The sequence below is a fragment of the Penicillium angulare genome (assembly GCF_028827245.1).
Source record: "Penicillium angulare strain IBT 27051 chromosome Unknown utg000004l_segment0_segment0, whole genome shotgun sequence".
Classification (NCBI taxonomy): domain Eukaryota; kingdom Fungi; phylum Ascomycota; class Eurotiomycetes; order Eurotiales; family Aspergillaceae; genus Penicillium; species Penicillium angulare.
In genome coordinates this window covers 26,369-43,322 of record NW_026623163.1, presented here as the reverse complement: position 1 = coordinate 43,322, position 16,954 = coordinate 26,369, and the positions used below count along the sequence as shown (strand labels likewise).

General features: G+C 42.8%; 4 protein-coding genes across 4 annotated transcripts; 2 read left to right on the top strand and 2 right to left on the bottom strand.

Moving 5' to 3' along the window:
- Positions 1–3,657: 3,657 nt before the first annotated feature.
- Positions 3,658–5,331, top strand: N7478_003948 (putative alpha-1,3-mannosyltransferase; the record flags this gene model as incomplete). Its single annotated transcript, XM_056920162.1, has 2 exons — positions 3,658–4,786; positions 4,841–5,331. The coding sequence occupies 2 exons, from the start codon at positions 3,658–3,660 to the stop codon at positions 5,329–5,331; spliced, it is 1,620 nt and encodes a 539-aa protein (XP_056778199.1).
- A 1,029-nt stretch (positions 5,332–6,360) lies between these two features.
- Positions 6,361–8,010, bottom strand: N7478_003947 (uncharacterized protein; the record flags this gene model as incomplete). The annotated part of the gene is made up of 1 exon (XM_056920161.1): positions 6,361–8,010. One exon carries the CDS (start codon positions 8,008–8,010, stop codon positions 6,361–6,363), a length of 1,650 nt encoding a protein of 549 aa, XP_056778198.1.
- Positions 8,011–9,753: 1,743 nt separating this feature from the next.
- On the bottom strand, positions 9,754–10,803 carry N7478_003946 (uncharacterized protein; the record flags this gene model as incomplete). The annotated part of the gene is made up of 1 exon (XM_056920160.1): positions 9,754–10,803. The coding sequence occupies one exon, from the start codon at positions 10,801–10,803 to the stop codon at positions 9,754–9,756; it is 1,050 nt and encodes a 349-aa protein (XP_056778197.1).
- Positions 10,804–13,083: 2,280 nt separating this feature from the next.
- On the top strand, positions 13,084–15,390 carry N7478_003945 (uncharacterized protein; the record flags this gene model as incomplete). The annotated part of the gene is made up of 1 exon (XM_056920159.1): positions 13,084–15,390. The coding sequence occupies one exon, from the start codon at positions 13,084–13,086 to the stop codon at positions 15,388–15,390; it is 2,307 nt and encodes a 768-aa protein (XP_056778196.1).
- Between the last annotated feature and the right edge of the window lie 1,564 nt (positions 15,391–16,954).

Genomic DNA, 16,954 nt, shown 5'->3' with positions numbered 1-16,954 from the left:
TAAGTTGTCAGGCTAGAGACCTGTGACTAGGCAAGGATATCGGATGGTAGAGATCAAATAGAACAGTTGATATACAGAACTGATTCTTGCAGGACAAGAATCGTAGCTATTGTTCGTGCGTTTTAATATTGCTAGAGCTTGCTAGGGCTTAGGGCAGTCATACATTAGCGGGTGTATCGTAGTAGATTCACCCGCGGAGCAGCTATGAATCGTACCCGAATCGTACCCGAAGGGATTCAGGAATCCCGTGACAGTTATAGCCTATATATATAAGATTATTTATAAAATAACTATATATATATTTAAGTACTATAAAATATCTAATATTAAATAATTATAATAAATATAAAGAATATATAGGTATATAAAGTAGTATAATATTATTTTCTATATAGATCTAGTTAAATTTAGTTATAAGATAACTACTATAGCTATTAAGAATTAATAGCTAAAACTAGTTATATATATATAAATTTAAATATAGGATAAATAGATTCTATAGCTAATATAGAATAATTTTATTAGTAGTCTAGCTATTATTTAAGACCTTAAATTAATAGTCTTTTAGTAGACTATTAAACTAATTAGCAATAATAACTTTGCTTTTAAAAATTATATATAATAGTAATAAATAACTATCTACGTAAATAGTTTTAATAATAGTAACCTATTTATAGTTTTCTAGTTATAATATAGCTCTCTAACTATAGTATCTAGCCCATATAACTATTTTCTATACTAAAATAAGATCTATTATAAATCCTATCTTATTAAAGTTATAGATATCCTCTATCTATATACTATTATTATTAATAATATATTATATAGTCACAAACTACTCTTATAGTAATTTAGGATCTTTATTTAATATATATTAATAGTTATAGCACCTAAAGAAGTATAAGTAAATCTCTTTATATTGATTTATAAAATTTAATAGCTAATTTTTATTAATTGTAGGTAGAGAGTAGCTACTATATATAGCTAGTAATATATTAGCTATCTTTTGTATAGTAACTAATCTAGATACTACTCTATATATATCTATAGAAGATATCTATTCAATAAGTAAATCCTCTTCCAATTTTGTCAATTTATAGCTATTTGGGCGTATATCAATATATAATTATATACTATTGACGCGATTAGCCAACATTATATAGAGGATTCCGTATAGTATTACTAGTTAAAGTTGGTATATCGGTAGGAAGACATGATTTTTGATAGGGTGTATGGCTCAGTTGGGTGTACGACCCGCCCGGGAATTACGTTAACTAACTAACTAGTGTAGTAGGGAAAACCTCTATCCCATTAGGAATAACCCTTAAAGTCATAGAGTTATTATCTCCCTTTTTTTATTCCTCCTAGTTATATAGCATCGCGTTACGATTAGTTCCAGAATAATACACACAACATAATTCTTACACTCTTTTGCTCGTGTTCTGAAATTCTGATTTCTCGCGTTGACCAGGGAAAGATATTGATGTTTTGTTGTGGATTTTTCTGACTAGTATTCCAATATAGGCCTATTTCCCCTCTTCACTAGTTGAATTGATTTCCGCATTCGTAGAATTCACCTCCAGTGGTAGTAGGTAGGTTGTTCAGTGGTTGTATGTTCCTCAGTGGTAGTAGTTGTGAACATAGTGATGTGAAAGCGAAATATCGGAACCAGCGGGCCGGCAGAAGAAACTTATTCCCGGCTGTCCCAACAGTCTCATAATTTCCCCCTAGATTGAAATTGCTGCTGTAGGTGAAAATGCTGAATGTTGCCCCACATGCTGTAACAGGATCTGCCAAAATATTGATAGGGATGGTCATATCGCCGTAAGCCCGTCAGTAGCCAAAATACAGTGTCCCTGTGTGATACCATAAGGATACGTGTGGGGGACAGGAAAATTATGACTCGCGGGCGGCGAGCCGGTTCCAATCCAAATATCAACGTCTATGTATTCGAAGCCTGTATTTTTGCAATAATCAATAATCAAATTGAAGCCAGACACGTCAAGACACAATGACGTCCCATAGTCGACATTTCCAATCCGCTGTTCAGCACACGTGGGAACTTTCCCACTTGGCATAATGGCCTGCCTTTCAAACAAAACGTTACGTTGGTAGTAGACTCTCCTGATCCAAGGTAATATATTCGCTTTCCCTCGAGCGACAAAAGCGTGCAGGGCCAGCTCATCACAAGTTTCAAATGAACCTTCATTTTGACCGCAGTTTCGCAAGCGGGAAATAGTGCATATTAGCTGGTGTTGATTCGATTTTGAACTCATCTAGCTAGAATATTCGACCACATATATATGAAAATGGATGCCATTCGTCTAAAGTAGGAGTCTCTTTAGTCATGATGTCACCTACACTGACCAGAAAGTTGGTTTCACATCATCCTTGCTCAAACCATTATTTCAACCAACGATGCAATCCCCTACCTAACCTGGTCAAATAGTCACATCTATTAATAGCAATAAGAACTCATTCAAATTTTTCGGTAATTAAAGGGAACTACCAGATTATGCTTTATCCTCCAAAGTTGAAAATACCACCCCTCGGTTTGACACGGTCTAATGAGAGCATTTAGACTGCTCCAAGTCTGATGTCACATGTGATGAGGTGCCTACGATCTACCAAGATGGAGAAAGGTGCGAAGAACAACGAATAACAATGTTGAGGAAAAGGGAAGAAGAGAGAGAGAGCTATGCGACGTACATATAGGGATCCCACTCTCAGACCAATCAGGTGATTGGTCTGTATCCGATAGTGGGTCAAACCAAGCAAACATGCCCGCCGGCCGACCTCCTCCATGTAGCTACACTACATCACAAGCAGAAAGTTCCACGTTTAGAAAAATTATCTTCATTTGCAGAGCGTCTAAATCCTCTTTGGGCGTGTTGGAAAAGTGATCTGTGGCAACCCAGCAAGCTTTAGATTCAGATAGCAAGTAGGATTATAGATTGATCTCGACATTCTTTGAATTGAACCTTAATTTCTGTGGATTGTGGGGTGGATCTAGAGTTCCGAATTATTAACATTTCTTTTGAGTATGGAGTTGAACTCCGCTCCATCCGACTGGCCCCCAGACAAAAATTCATTAAAAGCAAAAACAAAGTTTAAACTTTCCGAGAGGCCGCGTTGAAGTTTCTTTTAGTTGCGTTCCGTCCTACTGATAATCATGATTATTGGGTTTATGATCCTTAGACTGTACTTTGACCGGATTTCGGAGAATCTGTGTCGCTACTTCTGATTTTCTCCGGATAAAATGAAACCACAGTCGCCAAAACTGTCGAACATAATGGGATCACATACAACCCTGGATTGAAACCCTAATTCCGTCTACGCATTTATTATCACTGCGTTATAAGTCTCTAAATTGCACTTATACGGAAAACGACTGTCACATTACCGCAGATAAGAGTAATCATAGTCTGTTCCAACTTGGAATCTACTGATCCTTCTCAATTCAATCAACTTGCTAGGCTACTTTCTACCTCATGAATGTCTCAAATGAGTTATTTATCATCTTTGCCTACTCCATACCGGCGCCGGATGGCTTTATGGAGAACTATTACAGTCATTCTATTTGTGGGATATTGTTACAAAAAGACTGTCTCTACGTTGAGAGGCCATGGGTTGGCCGCATACGACCATGAAGTGCACATGCCCCTCAAGGCTCCGCTGCAAAAGCTTGAGCATCGAGATAAGTCCATTGGAACCGTTGATTTCCAATACCCTTTGCACGATGAATCACTTTTTTCTATCGCCGATGATAGAGAGAACAGCATTTTGGATAGATTCACGCGAAGCCTTGAAAAGGTCCTTACACTGTTACCCGATGAAGCACATGTGCACGACTTGATTAGCCCTATTGAAGGGACGGGGGAAAGAAAAATCCGCGAAGTAGGTATCCGGTTTCGAGCCTACAAAACACTGTTGGATGCCTGGGAATCTCTGCACCTTGTTCAGGCGAAAGACCAACTCTTAGTCCGCGACGATGTTCTGCAGACTTTGAGACGCCATCCTGAAATCGCCCACCGTCTTGGCATGGATCATATCCACTTAACTCATACCTATGAAGCATACCGGTATTGCCTCGCCCAATTATCGATGCTTCTTTTGCCATGGACAGCGCCTTATTTTGCGGACCACACAACTCTCCATACCCAATTCTGGAACGCCGGTCGCGGGATTGTTTTCACTGCTGGAGACAAACAAGCTCCGTACTTGCTGACCTCCATTCAATCAATTAGGAATCTAGGGTCGGATTTGCCGATTGAAGTGATGTATCTTGGAAATGACGATTTAGGCGAGGATTACAGAGAAGAACTTGAATCTATTCCGGGAGTGATCACTCGTGATTTAAGCTTAATGGTCAATGACAATGGGTGGAAACTGCGTGGTTGGGCGGCGAAGCCTTTTGCAATCCTCTTATCAAGCTTCCGAGAAGCAATCTTCATTGATGCGGACTCACTCTTTGTAGAAGACCCAACGCAATTATTCCTGGATCAATCATATCGAAGGACAGGGGCATTGTTCTTCAAAGATCGGCTTTTCATGCCGCAGTCGAAAAAAGCCTGGTTGAGACGGATTTTGCCAACCCCTATATCCAAACAAGCCAGAAAAAGCCGATTATGGACAGGTGAAAGCGGTCACATGCAAGAATCTGGAGTGGTGGTTGTCGACAAGTGGAGACACTTCTGTGCACTTCTCATGGTAACCCGAATGAATGGTCCAGATCGTGACGGAAATAAAAAGGAAGGCCGCATCGGTGTATACGATATGGTGTTTGGTGGGAGATCCCGAGGTTCCCCTGATTCAGTTGACGCCCGCTGACTTTGAATAGGCGATAAAGAGACTTTCTGGCTGAGCTGGGAGCTTGTTGGAGACACCGACTATGCATTTCATGATGGCGATGCTGCTGTTATGGGGATGGTTCGGGCGAAAGCAGAAGCTGAAGACTCACTATCTTTGCCAATCATGAACGAAACCAGGTATAATGAGCAAACAGACTTGAACCTGCAACCCCAACAACAAATCTTTACGATCTGCGCACCTCAATTACTACACCTTGGAGTGGATGGCCGTCCACTTTGGTTTAATGGCTGGCTGCTACCAAACAAATTCTCTCCCAATCAGAATAGACGGCCTACTAATTTTGAAGCTTTTATTAGAGAGCCAAGAACCTTCGAAGAAGGCAGATCTTGGAAGCTTGAAGGAAACAACATCTGCTGTCTGTCAGCCGATCATGTATTCAACTTCACCCCCGCGGAAAAGGATACACTGGATCAAACGATTAAGATAGCACAGAGAGTGGGCGCTATTAGTGGAAAATAGATATTGAAATGTATTGTTTTTGAGGTCAGTTTATCAGAAGACCGGGGAAAATGGCCCAGAAAAGGTCATCCCCCCACCCTACAATTTCCCTCTTCCTAAAATTGATAAGTCAATCCGTAAGGGCGCATATGCAGAGATCAAGCGCCGAGAGGCCATATGGCCGATGGGCCCAAATTATCGGTGCCCAAATAGGCGAATTGAGGACAGCTATGAAAAAGGTGAGTGTATTCTTTAGCTCGACCAGTGGCTAATTGAGCCAATGTGTCCTACTGCTTATCACAAAGCATTTCTTTGATCTAGCAATATGCTCTCAACGTCTCGTGATGTTATTGTACACTCTGTATTCAATGTCTACAATAAGCTCTTCAGTCATCTTGGTGATGCTATAAAGATTCTGGAATAGTGTCTCCTGAAAAGAAAGCATGCGCAAAGCTTTAGAAGCTGTAAAGACAAAGCTTGCAAAGTACAACAAAGCTACTGGGACAAGACTGGGAAATATGGGTTCCCAGTCATTGGTTCCGGTCTGGATCTGGTTCTTAGCACTTCATCCCGGGCCAGATCCTGTGCGGGTCCGGTTCTCAAAATCCATACCGGAACCAGTATCTGTGGAAGCCTAATTATAAGTAGTCAGGGTAGGAAGCAAAGAGAGCAGTCAGGGTAGTAGATCCAAATAATACCTATACATAAGCACCCACACAAATGAGCAGTGAGCCTGACTGCTGCGGGTCCCTTGGGATAGGACAATAGGCTTTACCAAATATACTGCAGCCAGATGCCGAGCTCCGCCGATTTAGATGCTACCATGGACTTCAAACGTTTCTCTTGCTGATCGTCCGCTCATTCAAATGAGGCGTGGCGCCAACTTTAGTGGAATTTTATATTCTGCCAGCATTGAACCCCAATATGTCGCCATATTTTGGCTTCTAATATCCCCCTTTTCTTTTTCTGTTATATTTTCGAGGGAGTATATATTTTTGTGCGTGATTTGCCTTTCTCCTACAGTTATTTTCTTTTCTTATGAACACATATCTAAGTACCAGGTTCCATTACAGCTCTGTATCCTGGCTGCAGCGGGTCCACGGGGCCAAATATCTCTGCTAGTTCTAGAAGAAGTCGATAAAGATAGATAGACATATCAATCTCACGGAGAGCTTGCCGAGACCATGTAGATGCTGTTTGTGCAATCTTGAGTGAAAGTTCCTCACCCTCGGGGTCATTGATCAGGAAGTTGAGTAGCTCAGGAAGCTCGTCCATACTCATTGTGACCGGAATATAGTGAGCCCATGGGATGAGACGGTCATCATGCCACTCTTGAAACAATGTCTGCTTTAGAACGACGGCTTCTTGAGAAAGAAGACGGTAAAAGCGGGACGTCATGCTGTTTCCATCGAGGTCGAATAGGTATCGGTAGTTAAGAGATGATTCCTGCGATTCTTTGTATTCGTGGCCGAGGACTCGCTGCATATCGTCACATGCAGACTTATCTTCGCACTGAATATAGTCTGCCATCTGAACATCAAACACGTCTTTAAAAAGTGAAATCTTCTTCTGATCCAGATTCCCGATCTTGGCGCCGAAATACCTGCTAGTGTCGAGCGACTTGGCCCCATTTTGAAGTGACTGTGTGAATGATACAAATCGTTGTCGATGACCATCCTTCCAATTTAGTCGTTTCACTCTCCCCCCAGTAGACCTTCCCCGCCAGTAAACGCCTGCTTTCTTCTCCAGGAAGGGTATTATCTTATCAGAATCTAACACAGGCTGTCGAACATAGTCAGGACATGGTATTAAGATATCTCTGAATGCAGACATTCGAGCGTAGCTCAAAATTGGAAGGAGTGAAAAAGTATATGAGAAAGAGGAGGGAGATGCAATCATCGAATGAAGCTTGCTAGGCGTAGAGAATTGGCAGACGTCCTTTTCGGGGTCCAGATGCCCAGAAATTTCACGTGAAATTTGTGAACATGAGGCCTTCAAAAGGTCTTCAATCGATTGACCGGCAGATTCGAGAAACTTGATTTGATCTGGTAGGGGTCCAGGCCTGCTTAAGACCCGTGGCTCATCGAGAGTGTTTATATAAAAGACGCTATTATTTGGTAGAGCATGGAGGAATGGGCTAACTAGCGTATTCCAAAATCCATCGGATGAAGAGGCATTCATCGCTCCATTCTCCATAATAACACGGCGGGTATTGGCCCAATTTTCCTTCCGATTATTGAGTTGATGAAACCAACTTTGAGCTTCTGGTGTCCGGAATGGCTCAAGGTCGCGGCTTATTTCGTCGAAATCGTCAATTACTTTCGAGCCATGATCAAGGGCGAACTGGACCCATTTGCTAAAACCAGAGGGAGGGTCGCGCCGATAGCGCCGTTTATACTCGGATATAGCCTCTTGAGGATTGGTCGATTGAGTTGTAAAGGCCACTTGCGCTTGCTCGTGGGCAGCATGGATTCGCCAACGGATTGCATCTGGCGAAAATTCGTAATAATTGGGTTTGCTCGAGCGGTAGAAGTTGAGATCCGAGTTCACAGGATTCAGAAAGCTGGCAATCGTAGATATTTGGAATTGACATATAAGTAGAAGCAAGATAGAAAAGACGGCCACGACAGAAAACAATATGGCTCTTCTAATCTTGGTGCTCAGGTGGAGATGGATTGTATGGAATGTATGCACCGGCATTGTGTTCGAACCGTCTGCGACCTACTTCGTAAGGTCCAAGGTCGTACAAAGCAAGTTGATTGATAGATAAATCCGAGCAACAAGAAATACTTCTTCCTCTGCTATGAATATGAGTCTAACAAAACTTACAAGGGTAACATGAGAAGTCGAAGAGGTGGCCTAGGAATGCAGTGGCTTGGAACTTGCATCACCTATGAATCACTTTGAGCCACTTAATTCGACCCAGAAAGATAACGCTGTTAGCTGTCGTCCACGCTTGTCTTGCTGCTGACCTTGCCATGACTCTTTATGCGTCTTACTTATGATATCATGAATTAGGTGTACCATCGTCTATGACATTTGCGCGTTAGATACTTTGCGGATGATTCTTCACAGATTTATGGCGAATCCGGGAACCAATCAGCGTCGACAAATAGCTTCGGGGCTCCACATATTTGGCAATACGGCGATCTTAACTAACTAGTTATACGTGAGCCATCAATGATGACTCACCACTCCGCGAAACTATTTCGCAACCGGAAGACCCTGTTCAGGGTCCAGGGCAGGCTATTAAAGTAGACTACTGTATCCGTGCCAGGCTCTATTCATACAGACGCTACATAACACAATAATATTAAACTATGAATTATTGTGAGCCTGTTGTCGATGACAACACCACTAAACTCTTGTAGGCCGGAAGACCCGGCCTAGGCCAAGCTACTAGTAGATCTTGTTTCCATTCATACAGACGCTAACACAGTACAATAATGTAACAATTCGGAATAAGGTGAGATCCAAGCGTTGCCGGGTGATGTAGATCAATCAATCTGATCTTCGCATGAAGGTTCACGGTGTGAGTAGACATCAACACAATTCACCCAGTCCACGCTTAACATACAGCTCTGTACAGACCATCACACCGGAGGCTATTAATATTCTCGAGCTATTTCCAGTACCCACTTGTTCTGGCTTCAACTCGCGGCTTCAGGTATAAGTATTGTTCGTGTCTGACCTCTGTACTTCGAGTTATCTCTTCACCTATCACCTCTTCAATGTGCAATCGACAGATTTTGCTATTTGGTATTATAGTTGTTTGAGAGATGCGTGAATGTATGATTTTCCATTCCTCTATGGCGGGAGCGCCGTATCAACGTTTAATGAGAACGATCTCACAATCTATGTTACCGTAAGCTCCTGTCCTGCAATCCCGTCATCCTGTTCTAATTCTTACAGTCAGTTTTCTCTTAGGGTTGGCATATACAGATGCGGAAGGCTTAGAAGGCAAAGATATCATTCTTTCGATCCGAGAGATATACTAGGAGGTTGATAAAACCAGATAATAGAGGTCCGCTATATACCAATAGTAAGAGGAAACGTAGTCTCTAGCTACTATGTATATCCCGCGACCTGACGTGTGGGGAATATTAGGGAATGTTCTGGGAAACGTCTGACGAACGTACAGGAACAGGCGTGAGTGGTGCGTCGGGAGGATTCCTCATGCGGGAATTCGAGTGCCACCCAGGTGGTTGAGTCCGAGAACATTACCGCAGGGGTTTTCCGAGTCGCCGCTGTAGTCAACTATAGTAAAAAATAATGGCAGGCAATCTCTACCCTTCAAAACGGTGTCGGGACGCGTAAGGCTAATATGTTCTACCACAATATATTGATTGTATGTCTTGGAAGGAGCCGCAGCCGGTGGCACAGCGCCTCTAGGTGATCATCATAAATAGTTCAGGAAAGAACAATAACGGCAAGTTTCCTTTTCTAGTGAGATTTCTGTCCTTCTTTTCCTATCCAGTAGCCTTCCATTTCCCATCTCCGTGCAAAAGCAAACTTCTCCACGCTATCGGAGGAATAAGAAAATTTATGATCCCACCACTTGGTATGCAAGATAGCCATATTTCCTTTTAAGTCATTATCGTTGGGCCAATTGAGATACCATGAATAATGCAGTCTTCTCCATGGCATAGGTCCTCCCCAGCGATGTGCGTAGTTGAGGAGATCCTGGTCAGGGCCACCGGTATAATACAGGTCCGGGTTTTGGAGGAGCTTTAAGTAATATTGGAAAAGCTCGGTGGAAGGCGAATATATGAGCAAGCCGGAGTTAAAACGAGTTGATAGATTGTCGGGATCAAGAAAGGGATAGGAATGGTCTCGTTGTAGAGACTCAGGTGACGCCGCCATAACATATTTCTCAGGGAGTGATTCTCGTTCTGGCTCGGTAAGAGCTGTTTGGTTCGTCTCGTATAAGTCGGTATTGCTGTCTTGGAAAATTGCGTCGATAGGACGTGTCAAAGCTATATCCGCGTCCATAAGAAGGACTTTCTGGTAGGGCACGACGCTAGGATCAAACAAGCGCAGTTTGGTGAAAGTGTCAGTCCAGCGGTCTATCGTAATAGTCATATTGTGCGCTACTTCGTCGACCTCAACGACAATAGCCCCATCGTCCCTTAGCCTCTGGCGCTTGCTTTCCCTAGCATGTTGGCTAACCAAAATTACCAAGGGGACTGGATATCTCAGCTTGGTGCTGGGGGAATGAAGCAGCTGGTACACAATTGTCCGGGCGCTCACGTAATAGCCGTCGTTGTCGTCGCTCTCTTCTGGCCTCTCATTGGATTTGGAGGCCAGAAAAATGGCGATGGCGTAGGAACCTCGATTTGGGATGTGCTGCTTGGGATGGCGGTCGGCAGCTGATAGGGTACCAAAAGTAATCGAAGAGGAAGAAACAATGAGTAAGTATATGGTGAAGCCGATCGATAACAGACTGTAAAGGACGAAATATTTGCTTCTGAGAAACTGCGACGGTGGTGCCATGCTTTTTATAGCGCTTATTAGTTGATGAATTATTTTGCGGAATTTAGTCTGATTTATATACCTTGGTTCAAATGGACTTGCGACTTTTTTTAAGTAATTCTGCCACTCTGTAGCAGCTGAAAATCCCAAAAATTTGTCCTTGTATCAAGTTATATATAGTAGCGAATGCGAAAATCTCATGGTCTGTCGACATGAGGTAATATTTTGGGGCCACAGGACGGCAGTTGCTCATGCTGGATAAATGAAAAATGGTTGATAGTTAACTAACCTAACTAGTTAACTCTCTTTACTATTCTGTAATATGAGTAAAATCCCGGAACAAGAGACCTAGTTGACACTTCAGTCAATGTCACAGAAACGTTCTGGGCTTCTTCGCTGGGGCAGTCCGTTTGCGGAAACTTATGCTGACAGTGTGTCTGCAAATTCGCAGGTGGAAAAACTTTGAGCTACTGGCCAAGGTTCATATCAAGGGTAGTGTAGCAGTGGTGTTGAACATGTTCATCGATCGTGTTATAAGTAGTACGTCCATCTTGTTTTTTCTTCATTCCAGAGGCGCTAAGGGGCCGCGTTACCCATCCGATCGACCAGCCGAGACCCTCCGGCGAATCTAGAGCCTTGTACGGCCCAAAATTTTCCAAAATATGTTCACGCCAGACTTTAAGTGCGCCACTGGACACATATTTGGACCTGGTTAGTACACTAAGCCTCTTGGCGCTGGCTTGCTGTCTTTTGCCCCCCTACCCCTATCCCCCCCCTATCGAAGCTAATCCGCCCTTACAAATTGCTCTATCTCAAAATTTATGTGTTCAGTATATGACTACACTACTATACGTGATAATTATATCTCCTAAATCAATCAGCCAAGCTAACAATAAAGCTATTCAGATAATTCTACGCTGGGAGATAAGTGGAGAAGGAGGCGGCGGCAGAGGCGGCTTAGGCAGCGTGGGAAGACTTTAGCTTTAGGCGTAGTAGCCGTGTCCAATTTCGTATAGGGAACGCTAGTAAATTTGGGACGCTGATCTTACGGGCGGTCACATTTTCTGCCGCATAACTGGTTGCGTCCATGGAGCGCCATAGTATTAATTGTATTTTCGTCGTGTTTCAATAAATATATTCAAACCACAAATACCAAAATGATTGTAAAGATAGAATACTGACTAGGCAAGAAGGCGGATGGTATGTAACGGGCTAGATTCAGATTTGACTATGAATAGTAACCAAGACTGATGCTTGAAGAAGCTTCAAAGAATCAATAATAATCAGATCTTTTATCCTTTCTATGACGTGAGTAACCTGATTCGCTCTGGCCTCTTGTCAATGCGGGGTATTTCGAAGGAGAGTACGCCACTCCTTTGATATTGATTTCCTGTTTGGACCTTGATTATGTGCCGCCATGTGATATGCACCCGCGTCCTTTGATATCAGCCGGGTGCTGAGCGGTCTTTGAAAACGGAGTATAGTAGAAAAGAAGCTACAATGCGGCCCGTCTCGGAAAGTCAATGGAAATCTTTTGCATTGAAAGAATTTGCTCGGGCCCAATCGGATGAAGCGGAAGTCAACACCACATCTGAAGAAACGCGTAAATCAAAATTCTAGACCCTATCCAGCAAAAAAACTAAAGTTCAATCCTACAATTGTGGGAATAAATATCCAGTGTTACTTGCAGTCTGGGTCTGAAGTTTACAATGGTTGTAAGGGACCACCCTTTCTACAAACCCGAAGAATTACTAAGACGTTCTGCAAGCGAAGAGGATATTTGTAACCGCAGAACTTAGTGCTTATAATGCCAGCGTTTGGAGCAACCGGAATGCCTCCGTCAGCTTTTTGAACCGTCATGAATTGTATAAAAATGTAATAATGGATGGGAATTGAATCTTGCGTCCATGGTTATATCACCAAGCAATCCTTGCACGTATGAGGGTGAAATCGTTAGGGTTCTAGAGCTTGAGTATAATTAGAATCAAGCTTAAAGTAGTGAAGTAGCTTGTAATGATACAATATAATCCGTTGGTTCCTTACATTTAGGGAATATGTCAATTCAATTCATTCTACTACTACTAATCGGGTGATTCTATGAAGGTTGGAGGAAAGCAGGATATGTTGAAACTTACCATCTGGTCAATGCAAGTGACATCACGACTGAAGATAATCCTATATAGGTAAAAACACCTCAATGTTCATATAAAAATGGCCGAAGAGTCTGCTTTGCTTAGTTCAGAGTTGAATCGACATCACTAATTTTGTTCACAATACCCCATTAGTGAAACTACTGACAGAATGAAAGATTACTTGAAGACCATGATGAGCCTTCTAGCGCTGTATACTTCTATTGCTGCAGCTACCACAGATATACTACCTCGGGGTAAGCAAGGCAACTATGGAGCCAATGCTTTATTTCAAAGGCAGGTCACTGTGCCAACCGGAATAGTGCCCATGTGCGCGGAACAGTATATAGGAACTATCGACTATGGGACATCAGTATGCTTGGAAGTTTCTGGTCCCAGTATGATTGTGAATTACGGAGAGACTGCTGGAGGGTTCTTCTATTATTACGCTGGTGTTTGGATTGGAGTTGATCCGCCTCCTCAAAGTCCTGACGGATTTCCTTATAGCACTAATGAAGGACAGTGCATGTTGACAAATGGCAACCTAGGGGTAACATGTACTATTCCTATCAATAGTTTTACCGACCCTACTACGGCCTGTGGAGAAACTTTCTACATCATCACCCAGAGTCTCAACTACGATCCAAACAGAGACGCTAATTTATTTGCGACGGCTGGAGAGGAGTTCTACGATGGGCCACAATTCCGGTATTTCTCCTTCACATTAACATGTCCACAGCCGACTACTACAACAACCACGGTCGGGCCTACAACTACTGAGGAACCGACTACTACTGAAGAACCTACCACCACTGAGGAGCCGACCACTACCGAAGAACCTACTACTACTGAGGAGACGACTACTATCACTGAAGAACCTACTACCACCACCGGAGAACCTACCACTACTGAAGAATCTACTACTACTGAGGAGCCAACTACTACCACCGAAGAACCAACTACTAGTACTGAGGAGCTGACCACTACCACCGAAGAACCGACTACTACCACTGAAGAGTCTATCACTACCGAAGAGCCTACCACTACCGAAGAACCTACTACCACTGAAGAACCGACCACTACCGCCGAAGAACCTACTACTACTGAGGAACCGACCACTACCACTGAAGAGCCTACCACTACCGAAGAACCTACTACCACTGAAGAACCGACCACTACCACCGAAGAACCTACTACTACTGAGGAACCGACCACTACCACCGAAGAACCTACTACTACTGAGGAACCGACTACTACCACTGAAGAGTCTACCACTACCGGAGAACCTACTACCACTGAGGAACCGACCACTACCACTGAAGAACCTACTACTACTGAGGAGCCGACCACTACCACCGAAGAACCGACTACTACCACTGAAGAGTCTATCACTACCGAAGAGCCTACCACTACCGAAGAACCTACTACCACTGAAGAACCGACCACTACCGCCGAAGAACCTACTACTACTGAGGAGCCGACTACTACCACTGAAGAGCCTACCACTACCGAAGAACCTACTACCACTGAGGAACCGACCACTACCACTGAAGAACCTACCACTACTGAGGAACCGACCACTACCACCGAAGAACCTACTACTACTGAGGAACCGACCACTACCACCGAAGAACCTACTACTACCGAGGAGCCAACTACTAGTACTGAGGAGCCAACTACTACCGAGGAGCCAACTACTAGTACTGAGGAGCCGACTACTACCACTGAAGAACCTACTACTACTGAGGAACCGACCACTACCACCGAAGAACCTACTACTACTGAGGAACCGACCACTACCACCGAAGAACCTACTACTACCGAGGAGCCAACTACTAGTACTGAGGAGCCAACTACTACCGAGGAGCCAACTACTAGTACTGAGGAGCCGACTACTACCACTGAAGAACCTACTACTACTGAGGAACCGACCACTACCACCGAAGAACCTACTACTACTGAGGAACCGACCACTACTACCGAAGAACCTACTACTACTGAGGAACCGACCACTACCACTGAAGAGCCTACCACTACCGGAGAACCTACCACTACTGAGGAGCCAACTACTAGTACTGAGGAGCCAACTACTACCGAGGAGCCAACTACTAGTACTGAGGAGCCGACTACTACCACTGAAGAGCCTACCACTACCGAAGAACCTACTACTACTGAGGAACCGACCACTACCACCGAAGAACCTACTACTACCGAGGAGCCAACTACTACCGAAGAACCTACCACTACCGAAGAACCTACCACTACTGAGGAGCCGACGACTACTCGGCCTACTGAAACCACCACATGCACTACCCCTACTCGCACTAAATCGTATGGCTCTTGCACTACAATTACTGTTTGCCCTGCTACTTCCACTCATACCAAACCATATGGCCCCTGCAGCATTTCTACTGTGTGCCATACAAATTGGGAATGGAAACCTGAATCTTGGGAAACTAAAGGTCAGCAGGACAAATAATTCGTTCTTGGTCAACAAATTATTGGGCTATTGTCCACCATCGTTTTTACACTGAAGATGATCCACTATAGATTTGATTAAGAACGAAATCAGTTCCTGTCTAAAAGTTGTCCATTCTAGCTCTTATTCTGTTATGTCACATTGTGCTTTCTACAATCATGTGTGAATGAGTAATCATATTTATAACCCTATTGAACAATGATGCCGTTGTTTAGGTGTCTATACGAAATCAATATATTTTGGCTTCTGTTTCTATCAAAACGTGCGTGAATCACAAGTATATACGCTAGATGTGTTGAGACTGCAGCGACAGATGACCTGTTATGGCCAAACTGCTGTCTCTTTTGTCTTTTTGAGTGTGTGAGGTTACCGATCAAGCCTCAATTATTCCCTTGGTAGAAACTTAATCAATTCATACCTCTGAACTACACCACGTAGAATACTACTTTTCTCTTAGCACCGAATTTATATTACTAAGATCAGATTCAACTAACTATAACTATAGTCGGGCCTGACCCCGGGGGGTGGTGGTCTCCGCGTTATGAAGTCTTGGCAAGGGGGGGGGGTACTGAGTGGGTCTAAGTAAAAAGTAGGTCTAAGATAGTATCTTCTCCTAAATCTCTAATCTTTAAGATATTTAGATTAGCTTTTTAATAAAGCTTATTAATATTATACGCCGGCTGCCGCGGCCCCCGCCGGCCCGCCGCGTACGGTGCGCGGCACCCCCCGGCCCCGCGACTGCCGTCGCCGTGTCTCCCTCCGATCTCCGTTCTATCTCTAGAAGCCTGGGATCGTTCAATCCGTCTCAGCGTGCGCTATCGAACGGTAGGTATTATATCTAGGAGGCCCTCTATTATAATCTATTAACCGATATATACCTATTAGGATTAGGTCTCCCGACTAGTTTTGCCTAATATACCGACTATAATATCAATTGTGTCACTTTAAAAGATATATAATAGATATTAGATAAATAGTCTATAAGGCTTACTTAAGGTTTAATTAATAGTAATAATACCTTTAGTCAATTAGTCCCTACCGGCGTATAGAATTTAATCCTATATATAAACTAGAATCATAGTAATATATATCTCTATATCTATATCTTATATCTCTTTATCTAATATAATCCTCTCCTCTCTAGGATTAAAATTAGAGATAGTAAAGAGTAATTAAACTTCTTTAATCCCTCTCTAAGGCTACTAATCTATTAGAATACCTCTCTAGGACTAAAAGAAGGGTATAATATTAATAGGATCCCTATTAGTTTATTTATATAGAGAATAGTATCTTCTACTAACTTTAGGATCTCTATAATTATATAATTTAGATAATCTTACCAATAACTATATACTCCTATAGAGTACTATCCTTACCAATAGTAGTAACTAGCTATAACCTAGACTAATTATAAGATATAATTCGCCCGATAATTATTATTAGTTAAAATATAGTCTAACTAGGGTTTATACTACTTATTACCTATCTTTAGTAGTTCCTAATCTATAAATATAGAGAACTTTAAATATCTATTAAGAAATATCTAACCTAAGATCTTAAATTA